This window comes from Bos taurus, chromosome 9, assembly GCF_002263795.3.
Source record: "Bos taurus isolate L1 Dominette 01449 registration number 42190680 breed Hereford chromosome 9, ARS-UCD2.0, whole genome shotgun sequence".
Lineage (NCBI taxonomy): Eukaryota > Metazoa > Chordata > Mammalia > Artiodactyla > Bovidae > Bos > Bos taurus.
The window spans coordinates 28705673-28724034 of record NC_037336.1 but is presented as its reverse complement, the minus strand read 5'-3'; the positions used below and the strand labels follow the sequence as shown (position 1 = coordinate 28724034).

General features: G+C 38.6%; 1 protein-coding gene and 1 long non-coding RNA gene across 2 annotated transcripts in view; one reads left to right on the top strand and one right to left on the bottom strand.

The window, feature by feature from the left end:
• SERINC1 (serine incorporator 1) overlaps positions 1-1415 on the bottom strand; it is a 33655-nt gene extending 32240 nt beyond the window's left edge. The window contains exon 1 of the mRNA NM_001035427.1: positions 1344-1415. Coding sequence (NP_001030504.1) covers positions 1344-1382 — 39 coding nt within the window. The 5' untranslated portion in view covers positions 1383-1415. The remainder of the gene's footprint in view (positions 1-1343) is intronic.
• A 109-nt stretch (positions 1416-1524) lies between these two features.
• The window catches only part of LOC112448024 (uncharacterized), a 62831-nt gene continuing 45993 nt past the window's right edge, over positions 1525-18362 (top strand). The window contains exons 1-2 of the long non-coding RNA XR_003036300.2: positions 1525-1613; positions 2491-2591. This is a non-coding gene — a long non-coding RNA (uncharacterized lncRNA). The remainder of the gene's footprint in view (positions 1614-2490; positions 2592-18362) is intronic.

The window sequence follows — 18362 nt, the reverse complement described above, 5'->3', positions numbered from 1 at the left end:
AACAGAATTACACAACATCTCACCCCCCTCAATTAAAACAATTCTATAATAATCATTTTGCAATACATTAAGTTTATTACCCTAAATATGCCTCTTATAAGATACTCAATGGTTTCAAGTAGATTCTCTACTTTCATAATGAGATAAAAATATACCAGCTTTGAAAGAAAGAAAAATATACCAGTTTTCTACGCCCAGCTACAAGAAAAAAAAATTTTTGTGGGTGTGTGTGTAAAATCAAGACAATGACCTGGGTTGGAGTAACCTCTATGTAGTATTTTACTAAAATTTAACATTCATATTTCAAGCCACATTGAAAACTTTTTAAAAAGAGATGCAAAAACAACAGAAATGTTACCTAATGTATATAATGGAGTCATCTGGTAAGTCAGACAAGGAATTGTTAAAAACAGAATTTAGAAATCATGGGTTAAAGAACTAAGATTTGAACTCAAATATCTCGCCCCATATTACAAATACCTTTAACTGTAAAGTCAATTTTTGTTTATTGGGGGACGGGGGAGTGTTTATATCAAACTCAAATTTATTTGTACCACCTGAATCAAAAAATCCTGCCACCATAATGAAGAATGGTTTCACTCTAACAACGCTATCAAACTGCAACGTACACCAAATTAAAAGTGAGATATCGAATTACACAAGCATCTTTCTGTCCAAAAAAAAAACAGGTATCTGATAACACAGAACTGACCAGCTTTTTCAAACACATATTTGAGAAATTTACATAATTTTCTCATATCATTAAGCTCGAGGACTCACTCGCAGAGTTCGGACTATTTAAAAAGGATATAACTATATCAGTATGACTGCGGGGCTGCCCCACATATCCGTCATTTAACTGCAGTCTGCGCGACAGAACAAAGAGGCCTCCGGGGATGACAGTGCTGCAGTCTGAGGTCGCTGGGAGGAGATGACGAGAAGAGATGGGGTACTCCACAAAACGAAGCGGCCTAAGACCTTTGTAGAAAGGGCCCAGGCAGACATAAGACATAAAGGACAAAAAGGGGCCTGGAAGAATAGGCAATAGCCTTCATGAAAAGCGGGTTGGGGAGGAAAAACTGCTAGCTCTCAGCTTGGAATCTCCCATCCGGGTCACTCACTCATGTCCACTGCTCCTCGTGGCTACCCGGGTCGGCTCTTCCAAAGACTCAGGGCCGCGAAGCTGTGTCGGAATGGCCAAAGGAGATAGGGAGGAAACGGGAAAGAAAGGCCTCCCTGTTGGGTGGGGTAACACGGTCCCGCCGGGCCTCAGCCAGGCCTGCTCGGGGCCTTTTCTCTCATCTCTCACGCTAGCCCCCTCAGGCCGCTAACAACCAACTTACCCAGCTCGCCATGGAGCACAGCCCCAAGACGCTCCCCATCTCCACAACGTCGCAGGAGCAGCGTATGCCAACAAGATGGAGACAGCACCTTCTCTCGCCTTTCCCCGCTTATTTACTAACTACAACCCACTTCCGGCGCAGAGCCCACCCCGCCCCTCCGCCTGCGTCACTTCCTTCGCGGCCTGGAAGGGGAGAGCATTTTGCTGGGTTTCGGACCCGCGGCCCTGAATTTCTAGCCTGTGTCGTTCCGCGATAGCTCTTCTAATTCAGGTGGCAAAAAGCGTCTTGTTTTTCCACTTTCGCATCTTTTTTCCCCCCACTTATGTTCTCAATTTACTCCTGAAGCCCACTTATTTCTACTCATTTGGGTGCTTCCAATTCTATCACTGTTTGCGGTTGTAACATGTTAATGACTTGTCCTGTTAAGATGTTACAAGAAGTTTGCACATTTAAAATGTGTAAATTAGTTAGATAAAACTTACTAATAACAACGCAAACATGTTATTGATTTTATTGAATGTCTCGAGCTCTCGAGGAGACATTTATCACCCAATAAGCTATAAACATCTTTTAAATTATTTTGACCTACAAAAAAGGTAAAGTGAAAAACGTTATAACCGTGAACTTTCCTGTCTTCAAGAAATAACATTTCAAACCATTGCTCCCGACTGCATCGCTCCTCATCCTCCACCGAAAGATGGTCATAATGAATGAATGTGAGAGACGAACCAGCAGTCTGTGCTACAATGTCTTCAATTTACTGATTTGCAAATTGCTCTTCAAAGTGGTTTTAACCACTGTAAACTTTCTCCAGCAGTGAGAATTGTGTGTCACATTTTTATCAGCACTGGGGTTTCTCACACTCTTAACTAATAAAAGAGAACTGAAATGTCTCATTATACTATCAATTGGCATTTCCCTGATAACTAGTAAGGTTGAGAACTTGTTATTGACCATTGGGGCATCCTCTTCTGAATAAAATGCCTTTTCAAGTATTTTGCCCATTTATCAATTGGGTTATCTATCTATTCTTTATTGATTTGTAGACGGTTTTAATGTATTTTTGGATACAAATTCTTTGTTATGTGTGGATCAGTTACATTCCCCAATCTGGACTTCCTTTTTCTTTTTGTGGTATCCTTTGAAGATTTGGCAACCCACTCCAGTATTCCTGCCTGGAAAATGCCATGGACAGAGGAGCCTGGCGGGCTATAGTCCATGGAGTTTCAAAGAGTCGAACACGACTGAGTGAGTAACACTTTTTGATGACACCTTAACATGTTTTAACGGAGAAGGCAATGGCACCCCACTCCAGTGCTCTAGCCTGGAAAATCCCACGGACGGAGGAGCCTGGTGGGCTTTAGTCCATGGGGTATCGAAGAGTCGGACACGACTGAGCAACTTCACTTTCACTTTTCACTTTGATGCATTGGAGAAGGAAATGGCACCCCACTCCAGTACTCCTGCCTAGAAAATCCCATGGGTGGAGGAGCCTGGTGGGCTGCAGTCCATGGGGTCACGAAGAGTCAGACACGACTGAGCGACTTCACTTCACTTCACTTAACATGTTTTAAAATTTCTTATAGTCAAATTTAACTTGATCCTAAAGTTACAGGATTTTGTTGTTTAGAACTCCTCAGGAGTATCAAGATTTTAAAAACATTTTCCTCCGTATATTTTCTTCTAGTTTTGAAGTTTTGCTCTTATATGCTTAGGTTTTTAATCCACGTAAAGAACTGATTTTTGTGTATGGTAGGATGTAAAGTCCAATCAATGATGTGATGGTAAACTGGCTCTCTGGGGGAAAAATAGTCCTGATACATAGCATTTGCAGATTTCTAGTATAAATACTCCCACTATGGCAATTCCCATCTATCAGTGTTTTAAGAAGACATTTGTGAAATCCCTGACCATTCAGGAGTGGTTTGATCTAGTGCCAACATACCACCAAGTCCAACTGTATTCAAGTTTTTCTTATAGATAACCAATTGTCCTAGTATAAATAAGAGAATAATAATCCTTTCTCTCTCATGTGTAATACCATTGCTGTCATACATCAATTCCCATACCCATATTTCTGAACTTTATGGATTGGGTTGTCAATACATAGTTTACTGACACATGGATTTAATTATAGTTGTCTCTCTAATAAATAGTTTTAATTATGGTTGCTTTAAAATCTTGATATCTGGAAGTTTTCTATACTTTATTCTTCATACTTGTTTGGCTGTTCTTGATCCTTTTCTTTTCTCTACATATTTTAGTCATGTTTTAAAGTTCGGATGATAAATTATATAGTCTCAGTAGTCGTAAGAGTGCTGGTGGTGGTTGTTCAATCGCTTAACTGTGTCAGGCTCTTTGCAACCCCGTGGACCCCATTAAAGTTGGGTGTGTAATGAATTTGATTATAAGTTTCTTAGTGGTTAGAGAGTTTCTCAATGAGATATTATTTGCATTCTAGATTGGACAGTATTTTATTATGTAAGATTAAACTGTGTGAGACTGATTTGTTAGTATTATTAACCCCCACTTACTGTGAGAATTATCCCTACTCCTAATTATTTTGATACCCTCTAAGTGAAGAGGAACTAAAAAGCCTCTTGATGAAAGTGAAAGAGGAGAGTGAAAAAGTTGGCTTAAAGCTCAACATTCAGAAAACAGATCATGGCATCTGGTCCCATCATTTCATGGGAAATAGATGGAGAAACAGTGGAAACAGTGTCAGATTTTATTTTGGGGGGCTCCAAAAATCACTGCAGATGGTGACTGCAGCCATGAAATTAAAAGACACTTACTCCTTGGAAGGAAAGTTATGACCAACCTAGATAGCATATTCAAAAGCAGAGATGTTACTTTGCCAACAAAGGTCCGTCTAGTCAAGGCTATAGTTTTTCCAGTGGTCATGTATGGATGTGAGAGTTGGACTGTGAAGAAAGCTGAGCACCGAAGAATTGATGATTTTGAACTGTGGTGTTGGAGAAGACTCTTGAGAGTCCATTGGACTGCAAGGAGATCCAACCAGTTCATCCTAAGGGAGATGAGTCCTGGGTGTTCATTGGAAGGACTGATGCTGAAGGTGAAACTCCAATACTTTGGCCATCTCATGGGAAGAGCTGACTTATTGGAAAAGACTCTGATTCTAGGAGAGATTGGGGGCAGGAGGAGAAGGGGACGACAGAGGATGAGATGGCTGGATGGCATCACCGACTCGATGGACATGAATCTGAGTGAACTCTGGGAATTGGTGATGGATAGGGAGGCCTGGCGTGCTGCAATTCATGGGGTCGCAAAGAGTCGGACACGACTGAGCAACTGAACTGAACTGAACTGAAGGAACAATATATCCATTGGTTGTAAATCAATAATAAGGTAAATAATTATTAACTATAAAATAATTATAATTATTATTGTAAGGTAAATAATTATTAGCTATAAAATAATAGTTATAATTATTATTATAAGGTAAATAATTAACAAATTGTCTACTTGCTGACTGTATGCTATATATATGCTAAGTCGCTTCAGTGGTATCTGACTCTGTGCGACCCCCATAGACGGAAGCCCACCAGGCTCCCCCGTCCCTTGGATTCTCCAGGCAAGAACACTGGAGTGGATTGCCATTTCCTTCTCCAATGCATGCAAGTGAAAAGTGAAAGGGAAGTCACTCAGTTGTGTCCAACTCTTAGCGACCCCATGGACTGCAGTCTCCCAGGCTCCGCCGTCCATGGGATTTTCCACTTGCCGACGGTGAGAGTTAAAAAGATGGCTTTTTAAGATTTGTATTCAAACACAATCCAATACATGTTTTAAATACAAACCAGCAATTCAGGAGGAGCAGTTTCCCCAGGCAACTTTTTATAGCACGTCAAAGTCATAATGCCAAAGCACACATAAATAGGAGTTTTAAAAGATGCTAATTGCTTAGTTCTCTAATGGTGTGACCTGATTCAGGAGTCGAATTTAAAATACCTCTAATGGGCAGTTTTCAAAAATATTAGAATAATAATTTTTTGAGATGGTAATAGGTAGCCACCCTCAGAAAGATTTCAAGTAAGTTTGGGTGGTACTGCTCACTATATTCTTGTGATTAATGTTGCACGTTAACACTGGAAGCTTATTTGACTTTTAAAAACCTTTTTTCCCCCCCATGAAACATGTGTTAATATCTCTCATGAAGGATGGACTGCCTAGACTCCTGGCCATCCTCCTAAAATATAATTTTCCATAATTGAGCTTTTTGATCATTAGATCAAAAGACTAGATCTTTCTGAGCGCTAGAGAGCTCAAGGTTATATTCTTTGCCAAGAATGTGAGCAGGCTCTATGTTGCCAATTAAGGACAAGATATAAATTTTGGCATTAAAACAAATGGAATTGAAAATTAATAGTCTCCTGGGGAAATTCAGGAGTAAGAACAAGACACAGGTCAGAACAAACATGGACAAGAAGTGGGCTGAGAGAATTCTGGAATACGACAGTCAGGGTTAAGGTTTTCCTCAGGAAACATTCTGGGTTCATTGTCATATATGGATGAACAAAGAATCAAAGCTCCCAAGTAGAGGATGATTGTGATAATTCTAACCTGAGAAAAATGGAGAACAGGGTTACCAAGGTTATCCTGGTAATAGTAAAAGTCTCAATAATACATTAATAAAAATCAACTTAGGCCAATGTAATACCCAGGATGAACTGGGCACAAAATTTACCCTAATGTAACCAAATAAGTAAGTTACTCTGAAATCTAGACCTACTGACTATCAGTCATTAAGTATTATGAGAATATCTACCCAAGCAATAACTTTGCTTTCAGAATGTACCTTCATGGGAATAAAACAATATCTTCAGTATAAAGGAAAATACTTAGTTTTATGTTTTCTTTGGCAATCTATGCCTAGTTTCAAGTCAGAATAGGATCAAAATACATCTTTGCTCTTTAACATTCTGGAAATTTACTATCTGATATGTAAGGAGACCATTTTTATTATCCCTAATTCTGAGATTATGTTAAAATACAAGTTTAAGAAAAACAAGACTAGGCCATGCTTCAGATTAAATTCATAGGGCATAGTCCATGACTGATTTTTTTTCTCCAGAATAAGTGTAAATAATGATGTGCCTGCGTGCTAAGTCACTTCAGTGATGTCTGACTCTTTACAACCCTGTGGATTATAGCCTGCCAGACTCCTCTGTCCATGGATTTCCCAGGCAAGAATACTGGAGTGGGTTACCATGCCCTCCTCCAGGGGATCTTCCCAACTGAGGGATCAAACCCATATCTCTTAAGTTTCCTGCATTGGCGGGTGGGTTCTTTACCACCAGTGCCACCTGGTGAATAATGACAGATCTTTTTAAAAATTAGTTACAGATGCCTTATAGTTACACACTACTCTTTCTTGGGGGTTCATTATTACAACGACATGGAACTGACATTCTGGGTTTCCTGGCATTGTACCTTTGGGAACTACCCTGCACCAACTCCTGGGCTGCTGCAGTTCTTGATCCCTGAAAATTAGCACTGTTGAAACTCTTAAGAGGTTGAGATTTTCCCTTTCTTATTATCTCTGCAAAACATAGACTGTGAAGAAATTGGTTTAGTATCTCATTCAGGGACTGGCAATTTTAGGAAGCATATGCAATGTACAGAGTTCCAGTTGCAGATTATCAGGAATGACCTAAAGGACAATTTCCACTGTTATCTTGGCTGGTTGCTGCTGCCACGGTCCACTCTATATTTTTTAGTGTCATCCACAGATAAGTCTTCCCCCACTACTTGTTGCTGGAGATGCCCACATCCAGAAACCAGCACTCTATAGCCTTCTACCCTCTCCTGTAATTCCTCATCTATACCCATAAGGAAATAGTATGGTATCTTGCACATCACTTTAAAAGTTCCCAGTTTAACCTGGAATTAGTGTCCCTCTGCCAAGGTTAACTGAAGTCAGACTTACCTTTGGTCCCAAGGTTTTCCTGCCTTTGTACATATTTCTGCATAAACTTTAAAGATAATTTCTTAATGGGCTATAGCTATGGAACACTGTGAAAATAGATTTTTAAAGGAAAATAATCGGGTTATATTTCACTGTAAATTATGGATTATGCTGTTTAGTTCCCCTGTCCTCAGTAGACCAACACTGAAACTATTGATGGCTAAAACACCTTGGGCACTTGAAATAAATTGTCTTAAAGGATGAGTAAAATTTTACATCTAGAAGGAGAGGAAAGGCTTATAAAGTATTTTATGCTTGTAATTCTAAATGTAAACAGGTTTAAATATTTTACCATATGTTCTATAAAAATAAGCCAGAAATAGATTAGGACATAATAACCAATAGGGGTCAGCATAAACTTAGAATTGTAAGAGACTATATCCTGATTAAAGATATGGTTTTATTAGTGATTTTGATATTTAAAATGATAATAGTAATAATAATATTAAAGGCACACTCCCCTATATTATTAACTTACTACTAAAAAATATAAATGAACAATTTTCTTTCCACACAGATTTTCTTTTTTTTTTTCCTTCCCCAAATCTAAGCCAGTAATTTTCACAGAAAGTCAGATATATTTAAACCAGTGAAGCAGATGACTACACAAATATAATATTTATTTCAAATAGAACATATGTACATTTAAAGACAAAGAGCAAATATTCTCCATCAAAATAATGAAGTAGGTAGAGAATGAAATGTTTCTAATGTTTAAAATGTTGTTTTATAAACATTGGGAATGATTCCTTGATGAAATGCTAATGGCACTTCTAAAACATTCACCATCTCAAGAACCCTTAGCCGAAATATGTTTAAGATTTACTGATATCACATAGAAGTTGATCAAATATAATGTTACATATAATGAAAATATATTAAAATATTAAAATCAAGCATTCATGTACCAAAAATGTAACTTACTATGCTATACAAAAAAGCTAACTATTTCTGTTTAAGCATTTATCAGATTTTTGAATCTGTATTAAATATATTATTAAGGTAATGTCCAAATCAGTGCTTTGCAATAGGAATATAAGGCACATCTATAATTTAAAATTTTCTAATAGCCACATTAAAAAGAAAAAACACAGATAAAATTAATTTAGTTCAACCCAATAGACTGGGCTTCCCTGGTGGCTCAGAGGGTAAAAGAATCCGCCTGCAATGCAGGAGACCCAGGTTCAATTCTGGGGTTGGGAGGATCACCTGGAGAAGGAACTGTCCAGCCACTCAAGTATCCTTGCTGGGAGAATCCCATGGACAGAAGAGCCTGGTGGGCTACAGTCCATGGGGTCACAAAGAGTTGGACACGACTGAGCAACTAACACTTTCACTTTCAATATATCCAAAATATTACCATTTCAACATGACATTAAAAGAAAAACTATTAATAATATGTTTTATATTATTTTTCATAAGTCTTCTAAATCTGATTTATAACATACCCTTACCGCACATCTCAATTCAAATCAGCCACGTAACAAGTTCACTAGCTCCTCTACTGGACACTGCATATCTAAAGCTGAGAGAGAAAACTGAGGCAGTTATTCAGGTGATCCAGTCGAAGCTAAACAAACAAACCAACATACTTTTCTTTGCATGAATTATTTAGATATTTCAAGATAAAGTGGTTTTAAGCTTCTGTATTTACTTCAGGTGTTGAATCTGTTTCATCTAACTGATATTTTGTATAAAAATCAAATCTGTTAGAAAGAAGGGTAAATGTTAAATTCTTTCAAGTATTTTGGCTATCATACTGCTAATCTTTTTTTTAATTGTTTTGCATGGAGTGTTTCCCTGAGCTGTGTGTGCTAAGTCACTTCAGTCATGTCTGACTCTTTGCAATCCACTGCACTATAGCCAGCTAAGCTCCTCTGTCCATGAAATTTTCCAGGCAAAAATACCAGAGTGGGTTGCCATTTCCTCCTCCAGGGAGAATGTTTCCTTAGCAATTCTCTCTTTTTTTTTTTATAATTTTATTTATCTATTTATTTTTGATGCTGGCTCTTCGTTGCTGCGAGAGCTTTTCTCTAGTTGTGGAGAGCAGGGGCAGCCCTCTAGTAGCCTGTGGTGCACAGGCTTCTCACTGTGGTGGCTTCTCTGTGTGCAAAGGCTCTAAGTCGCTCAGACTTCAGTATTTGCGGCGCAAGGCTCTAGGGTGCAAGCTCAATAGTTGTGACACATGGGCTTAGTTGCTACAAGGTATATGGGATCTTCCTGGATCTTCCTGGATCAAAACCAAGTCTCCTGCATTGACAGGGGGATTCTTTACCACTGAGCCACTGGAAAGACCTAATATTGCTATTTTCAGTTCAGTCACTCAGTCGTGTCCGACTCTTTGTGACCCCATGGGCTGCAGCACAGGCCTCCATGGACAGGCCTCCCTGTCCACCACCAACTCCTGGAGCTTAGGCAAACTCATGTCCGTCGAGTCAGTCATGCCATTCAACCATCTCATCCTCTGTCATCCCCTTTTCCTCCTGCCTTCAATCTTCCCCAGCATCAGGGTCTTTTCCAGTGACTCAGTTCTTCGCATGAGGTGGCCAAAGTATTGGAGTTTCAGCTTCAACATCAGTCCTTCCAATGAATATTCAGGACTGATTTCCTTTAGGATAGACTGGTTGGATCTCCTTACAGTCCAAGGGACTCTCAATGTCTTCTCCAACCCAACATTTCAAAAGCATCAATTCTTCGGCACTCAGCTTTCCTTACAGTCCAACTCTCACATCCATAGATGACTACTGGAAAAACCATTGCTTTGACTAGATGGACCTTTGTTGGCAAAGTAATGTCTCTGCTTTTTAATATGCTGTCTAGGTTGGTCATAGCTTTCCTTCCAAGGAGCAAGTGTTTTTGAATTTCATGGTTACAGTCACCATCTACAGTGATTTTGGAGCCCCCAAAAATAAAGTCTGTCACTGTTTCCACTGTTTCCCCATCTATTTGCCACTAAGTGATGGGACCAGATGCCATGATCTTAGTTTTCTGAATGTTGAGTTTTAAGCCAACTTTTTCACTCTCCTCTTTCACTTTCATCAAGAGGCTCTTTAGTTCTTTGCTTTCTGTCATAAAGGTGGTGTCATCTGCATATCTGAGGTTATTGATATTTCTCCCAGCAATCTTGATTCCAGCTTGTGCTTCATCCAGCCCAACATTTCTCATGATGTACTCTGCATATAAGTTAAATAAGCAAGGTAACAATACATAGTCTTGATGTACTCCTTTACCGATTTGGAACCAGTCCGTTGTTCCAAGTCCAGTTCTAACTGTTGCTTCTTGACCTGCATACAGATTTCTCAAGAGGCAGGGCAGGTGGTCTGGTATTCCCATCTCTTTAACAATTTTCCACAGTTTGTTTTGATCCACATAGTCAAAGGCTTTTAGTCAATAAAGCAGAAGTAGATGTTTCTCTGGAACTCTCTTGCTTTTTCTGTGATCCAACAGATGTTGGCAATTTGATCTCTGGTTCCTCTACCTTTTCTAAATCCAGGTTGAACATCTGGAAGATTGCTATTTTATTTGTATGAAATTCACCATATTTGATTTTCAAGTATTCCAAATATTCCATAATTCTGTTTTGACCAACTTAACATCTGACTTTCTATGGCCTTAGCTTTCTCCCCTCCAGAGTTAATTGTAACCATAGGGTGCTCCCAGGAGGTCCTTGACATTTTAAGCAGCTTGATTTCAAGTTATCCCAGACAGCACTTGTTGATTCTCACCCCAGCTCTCTGCACCTCACTCCACTACCTGTGTTCTCTGTTACCCCATGTAATACTTTTGCAAATTCTTATATAAAGCTGATCTTTTTCTTAACTTTTTATTTTATATTGGAGTATAGTTGATTAAAAAGCTGACCTCTTCTTGTTCTCTTTATGCTGAATGATCAAGGACTTTGGGTACGTTATTTCCTCATAGTCTTTACTCTCTCGAAGATTAGCTTTAACTTCAGAAATGATTAGAAGTGTGAACACCCTTCAGCACTTTCCTGCCAAGTTGTACCCAACCAAGTAACTCACTGGTAAGGTCTTAATTTCTTCATAAAGTATCCTCGAATTTCCTAGTATCAAGGTCTTCGTATATGGAACCCATCCTGCATTACCTGCAAAAATCCAAGGTTTAGCTATTGGTAGCATTGAGCTGTGTTGTTTGTTCTATTGTTTCCTTCAAACTTTCCCAAACTTGTTTCTGGTATAGCTTGACCTCGCTTCCACCAGCTCTGCCATATTGCTCATAGATCTTTCTTTCTCCAGAAACAGCCCTATCTACTTTAAAGATCTGGTGTCAGAGGAAGCTAAGTATATGAGTCAACCAGAAGCCATCTTCCATTGACATCTCTCAAAGAGAATTTCTTGCCTCAATTGGCCTGTCTTACTTATACCGTGTAGTAGAGTTCAGTCTTTCTTGGGATCATCTAAGGGGCTGATCTAGAGGGTAATCCTTTAAGGGGCTATTGGGCTGAGATCAGAGCTCTCTCCACCTAGTTTCTCTGCCAGTACCCTTACTATAAATGCTGTATGCATTTACCTTTCCCAGCAGTACTCATCCAGCTGTATATTACAGGGTACTTACTCCTTTCTCTATGGTATGCTTTCATCAGGCATATGATCAGATAGCAGTTTCAAATGGTAGCCTTTGGTAAGAGAGAAACATTAACAGAATCAGTTAACACAGTATTAATAAAACATGAAAATTATACTCTAAGTACCTCTTACAAATGGAATCTAAAAGATTGGATCTTCATACAGAAAAACCTTAGATTGAATGACAGTTGAGGAAAATGTTTTAAAGACATGCTTAAACCTGAAGTAAGGCTGCTAGAGCTTAAACGCTAGCTTCACTTCCAAATTAGCTGCCAATCTTACCTATTTCGAGTCCAGTGACTCTACTAGGATATGTCTTTGTATTGAACACTCTGAGTCAAGTTTCCCTGAAGTATAGGGAACACTTTCTTGAATAAATTTAAAGCTTTTTTAAAGAGGAAAATTGTCTTGAATTGTATCTTTAATTATTTTAATTATTTTTTTATTGAAACATCAATTATTTACATACTGGCTCTCTTTTGCCTATCTTTCATACATATTATCTTCTTTTGTATCCTTTTGAACTCTTTTCAGTTGACCCTTGAACAATGCAAGGGTTAATTTGTGCAAAACTTATAGTTGGTCTTCCATATGTGCTGTTCCTCCACATTCATAGAATTTCTGTTGATGGAATATGTAGTACTCTATATTTACCGTTGAAAAGTATCTGCATATAATTCAACCTGCACAGTTCAAACCTGTGTTGTCCAAGGGTCAACTGTATTTCTATTTTATTTTGTTCGGTTTCTTTCACTTAGCGTCTGAACTCTGCTAATTCACAATTCTTCTTTTCCCACTGTTTCCTTATCTCTTCACTAGGTTCTTAAGTTTATTTTCACTTATTCTAATGCTTCATAGGAGTTGATTTGCTTGTTTAAGGTCATGACTAACTATTTTTATTTGCTCCACCATATTGTTTTTTCTGGTCCCTGATCATCATCTGACACTTGCTTTTCTTATTTCTTTCCTCATTATTCTTTATAATATCTTCTATAGATCCTATTCTCATACTATTTAAATTTCTCATCTTTAAATGATGAGTTTTCTCTTAGACTTGGTAATTAAAGGACATTCATGTGGAGAAATATCCAGGACCATGTTCTATCTATCTGAAAGTTTTGTTTTGACCTAGTAATTTTTTTTTGGCAGGTAAGGGGAGATGTCATTTTTATTTCATTTTTCCTTAGCCAGGGAAATTGTTCCCCTTTCTTACCACTCCACCTAAGTTTCTATTTTTTAATATTTTCTCTTTCTTCTGCTACGATAGATTTCTTCCTTCCTAAATGAATACTTCAGTTAATTCTACCTCTGCTTTTTGAACCCAAATTAGGTCCAAAAAAAGCATTGTAACCTACTAATTGTAGTTGCCTACTAATAGTTTTAACAATTGTAAATAAAGAATTTAGGTGAAAACATAAATTCTCCAAGTGCGCTCTCTCTCATTGAGAAGTAGATTTTGCTGGTTCTTTTGGGAACCTACAACCAAAGCAAACCCTCTTGCTTTCCTCATAAATGTACTCTTGTGTTGTTCAGTCGCTAAATTATGTCTGATCTATGTGACCCCATGGACTGCAGCATGCCAGGTTCCCCTGTTTTCCACTGTCTCCCAGAGTTTGCTCAAACTAAATCCATTGTGTCGATGACGCCATCCAACCATCCCATCCTCTGTCACTCCCTTCTCCTGCCCTCAATCTTTCCCAGCATTAGGGTCTTTTCCAATGAATCGGCTCTTTGCATCTGGTGGCCAAAGTACTGGAGTTTCACCTTCAGCATCAATCCTTCCAATGAATATTCAAGGTTGATTTTCTTTATGATTGGTTTGATCTCCTTGCAGTCCAAGGGACTCTCAAGAGTTTTCTCCAGCACCACAATTCAGTAGCATCAATTCTTCAGTGCTCAGCCTTCTTTATGGCTCAACTCTCACATCCATACATGACTACTGGAAAAATCGTATCTTTGACCATATGGATCTTTGTCAGCAAAGTGATGTCTCTGCTTTTTTAATGTGCTTTCTAGGCTTGTCATAGCTTTTCTTCCAAGGAACAAGCTTTTAATTTTGTTACTACAGTCACTGTCCACAGTGATTCCAGAGACCAAGAAAATGAAATCTGTCACTGTTTCCAGTTTTTCCCCATCTATTTGTCATGAAGTGAGGGATCTGGATGCCATGATCTTAGTTTTTTGAATGTTGACTTTTAAGCCTGCTTTTTTACTCTCTTCTTTCATACTCATCAAGAGGTTCTGTAGTTCCTCTTCACTTTCTACCACTAGGGTGGTATCATCTACATATCTGAGATTATTGTTATTTCTCCCTGCAGTCTTGATTCCAGCTTGTAACTCATCCACCCTGGCGTTTTGCATGATGTACTCTGTGTATAAGTTAAATAAACAGGGTGACAATATACAGCCTTGATGAACTGCTTTCTCAATTTTGAACCAGCCCATTGTTCCATTTCCAGGTCTAACTGTTGCTTCTTGTCCTGCATACAGGTTTCTCAGGAGACAGATAAGGTGGTCTGATATTCCCATCTCTTTAAGAATTGTCCACAGTTTGTTGTGATTCACACAGTTAAAGGCATTGCCATAGAAAAAGCAAGGGAAATGCACTCATTTCATTTCTAATAATTTATGTCAGCCTTTCCTCCAGTTTCATCTAGGATTTAACTCTTCTTTGATTGGCTAAAAATGAGATTATATAATTTTTTCTTTCTACTCATTCTGTTTGGATGACTTACAGGAATAAAATGGGGGAAATGTCAACTTCTATTTCTGTCTTGCAACTGGAAGCCCAACACTGTAACTTGCACTTCATTTTATGTTTCAATCACTTCATGCTGTTTGGAGTTGAACCAGGATGCCATGGACTTCCTTATCTTCTTGTCTTTGCTCATGTATATGTTCCCAGCACCATTCCCATAAATGCCTGTATCTAGCTGGTACCAATTCATCCTCTAAAACTCACTTTAGGTGCATCTCCTGTGTGAAATTTCCCTGACAGCCTTCCTATCTTTGCTTGACTGATTCCTAATATTCAATATGATGAGTGCCTTTACCCCATTGCATTGTTTGTCTGTGGTATTTTATTAACCTCCCAGACCATTCTAAACTTCTTGAAGACAGTGACTATGTCTCAGAATTTTTGTATCATCAGGCTAGAAACCCTTTGATAGGCAATCAAATAAAGGTAATTGAATAAATAAGTAAATGCATTATTTACAAGACCTTTTAGAACTAACACCCAAAAAAGATGTCCTTTTCATTATAGGGGACTGGAATTTAAAAGTAGGAAGTCAAGAAACACCTGGAAAAATAGGCAAATTTGGCCTTGGAGTACAGAATGAAGCAGGGCAAAGGCTAATAGAGTTTTGCCAAGAGAATGCACTGGTCATAGCAAACACCCTCTTCCAACAACACAAGAGAAGTCTCTGCACATGGACATCACCAGATGGCCAACACCGAAATCAGACTGATTATATTCTTTGCAGCCAAAGATGGAGAAGCTCTATACAGTCAGCACAAAGAAGACCGGGAGCTGACTGTGGCTCAGATCATCAACTCCTTATTGCCAAATTCAGACATAAATAGAAGAAAGTGGTGAACACCACTAGACCATTCATGTATGACCTAAATCAAATCCCTTACAACTATACAATGTAAGTGAGAAATAGATTTAAGGAATAGATCTGATAAATAGAGTGCCTGATGAACTATGGACAGAGGTTTGTGACATTGTACAGGAGACAGGGATCAAGATCACACCCAAGAAAAAGAAATGCAAAAAAGCAAAATGGCTGTCTGAGGAGGCCTTACAAATAGCTGTGAACAGAACAGAAGCGAAAAGCAAAGGAGAAAAGGAAAGATAAAAACATCTGAATGCAGAGTTCCAAAGGATAGCAAGGAGAGATAAGAAAGTCTTCCTCAGTGATCAGTGCAAAGAAAAAGAGGAAAACAATAGAATGGGAAAGACTAGAGATCTCTTCAAGAAAATTAAAGATACCAAGGGAACATTTCATGCAAAGATGGGCTCAATAAAGGACAGAAATGGTATGGACCTAACAGAAGCAGAAGATATCAAGAAGAGGTGGCAAGAATACACAGAACTGTACAGAAAAGATCTTCACAACCTAGATAATCACGATGGTGTGATCACTGACCTAGAGCCAGACATCCTGGAATGTGAAGTCAAGTGGGACTTAGGAAGCATCACTACGAACAAAGCTAGTGGAGGTGATAGAATTCCAGTTGAGGTATATCAAATCCTAAAAGATGATGCTGTGAAAGTGCTGCACTCAATATGCCACCAAATTAGGAAAACTTGGCAGTGGCCACAGGACTGGAAAAGGTCAGTTTGCATTCCAATCCCAAAGAAAGGCAATGCCAAAGAATGCTTAAACCACCACACAATTGCATTCATCTCACACGCTAGTAAAGTAATGCTCAAAATTCTCCAAGCCAGGCTTCAGCAATATGTGAACCATGAACTTCCTTATGTTCAAGCTGGATTTTGAAAAGGCAGAGGAACCAGAGATCAAATTGCCAACATCCGCTGGATCATGGAAAAAGCAAGAGAGTTCCAGAAAAACATCTATTTCTGCTTTATTGACCATGCCAAAGCCTTTGACTGTGTGGATCACAATAAACTGTGGAAAATTCTGAAAAAGATGGGAATACCAGGCCACCTGACCTGCCTCTTGAGAAATCTGTATGCAGGTCAGGAATCAATAGTTAGAACTAGACATTGAACAACAGGCTGGTTCCAGATCAGGAAAGGAGTACGTCAAGGCTGTATACTGTCACCCTGCTTATTTAACTTCAATGCAGAGTACATCATGAGAAATGCTGGGCTGGATGAAGCACAAGCTGGAATCAAGATTGCTGGGAGAAATATCAGTAACTTCAGATATGCAGATGATACCACCCTTATGGCAGAAAGTGAAGAAGAACTAAAGAGCCTCTTGATAAAAGTGAAAGAGGAGAGTGAAAAAGTTGCCTTAAAGATCAACATTCAGAAGACGAAGATCATGGCATCTGGTCCCATCACTTGACGACAAATAGATGGGGAAACAGTGGCAGACTATTTTTTGGGCTCCAAGATCACTGCAGATGGTGACTGCGGCCATGAAATTAAAAGACTCTTACTCCTTGGAAAGAAAGTTATTATCAACCTAGACAGCATACTAAAAAGCAGAGACATGACTTTGCCAACAAAGGTCCATCTGTCAAGGCTATGGTTTGTCCAGTAGTCATGTATGGATATGAGGGTTGGACTATAAAGAAAGCTGAGCACTGAAGAATTGATGCTTTTGAACTGTTTTGTTGGAGAAGACTCCTGAGAGTCCCTTGGACTGCAAGGAGATCCAACCAGTCCATCCTAAAGGAAATCAGTCCTGGGTGTTCATTGTAAGGACTGATGTTGAAGTTGAAACTCCAATACTTTGGCCAGCTGATGTGAAGAGCTGACTCATTTGAAAAGATCCTGATGCTAGGAAAGATTGAGGGCAGGAGGAGAAGGGGACAACAGAGGATGAGGTGGTTGGATGGCAACACCGACTCAACGGACATGAGTTTGGGTAGACTCCAGGAGTTAGTAATGGACAGAGAGGTCTGGCATCCTGCGGTCCATGGGGTTGCAGAGTTGGACACAACTGACCGACTGAACTGAACTGAGTGCTATTTCTGTGTTTTACATCCTCATCAGTGACAATTATTGCAATGAATCTTAGTTGACAAGTCTCATTCTGTAATATAAGAAAGACATTCTATTATTCTTTCTTTAATAAATACCTGGAAAAGTCAGCTTTTTAGTAAAACCATAAAGGCAAATATACTTTCATATAATACAGAATCATGTATCTTAATGGTAGTGTTTCACTTTTAACCCCTTGGGAAATGTATCTCTCACATTCAGCAATATAAATTTGATGTATATTTTCCTCAGTTGTGCATGAACAACAGTCTATTGAGTTTGGTTGTTCAACTGTTCCATAAACCTTTTGAAAACAAAAGCTGGCACATAAAAAAGAGTATCATATGATATTTCTTTAAAATAATTTTTTTGCTTTGTTTTGAGAAAAAGGTAGTACTACATAGACTGAAGACTGCACTTCATTTACTGTAAAAAGTAAATATAAAAGAACACATTTTATTGTTCAAGGAAATAAAAGATATAATAAAACTAATTACATATATACTTACTGATAGAAATAATCAAAATTATGTTGCATAATAATTACTTATAAAATAAGAAGTTCTAATATGTTTAAAGTTGCCATTTTTTAATCTTCATCCATGTGTGAAAATAGAAGATAAACGTGTTTTATGTAATGTCTGAATAAGTATTGTTGTTGTTGCTGTTCAGTCACTAAGACGTGTCTGACGATTTGTGTCCCCATGGATGCAGCATGCCAGGCTCCTCTGTCCTCCATATCTCCCAGAGTTTGTTCAAAT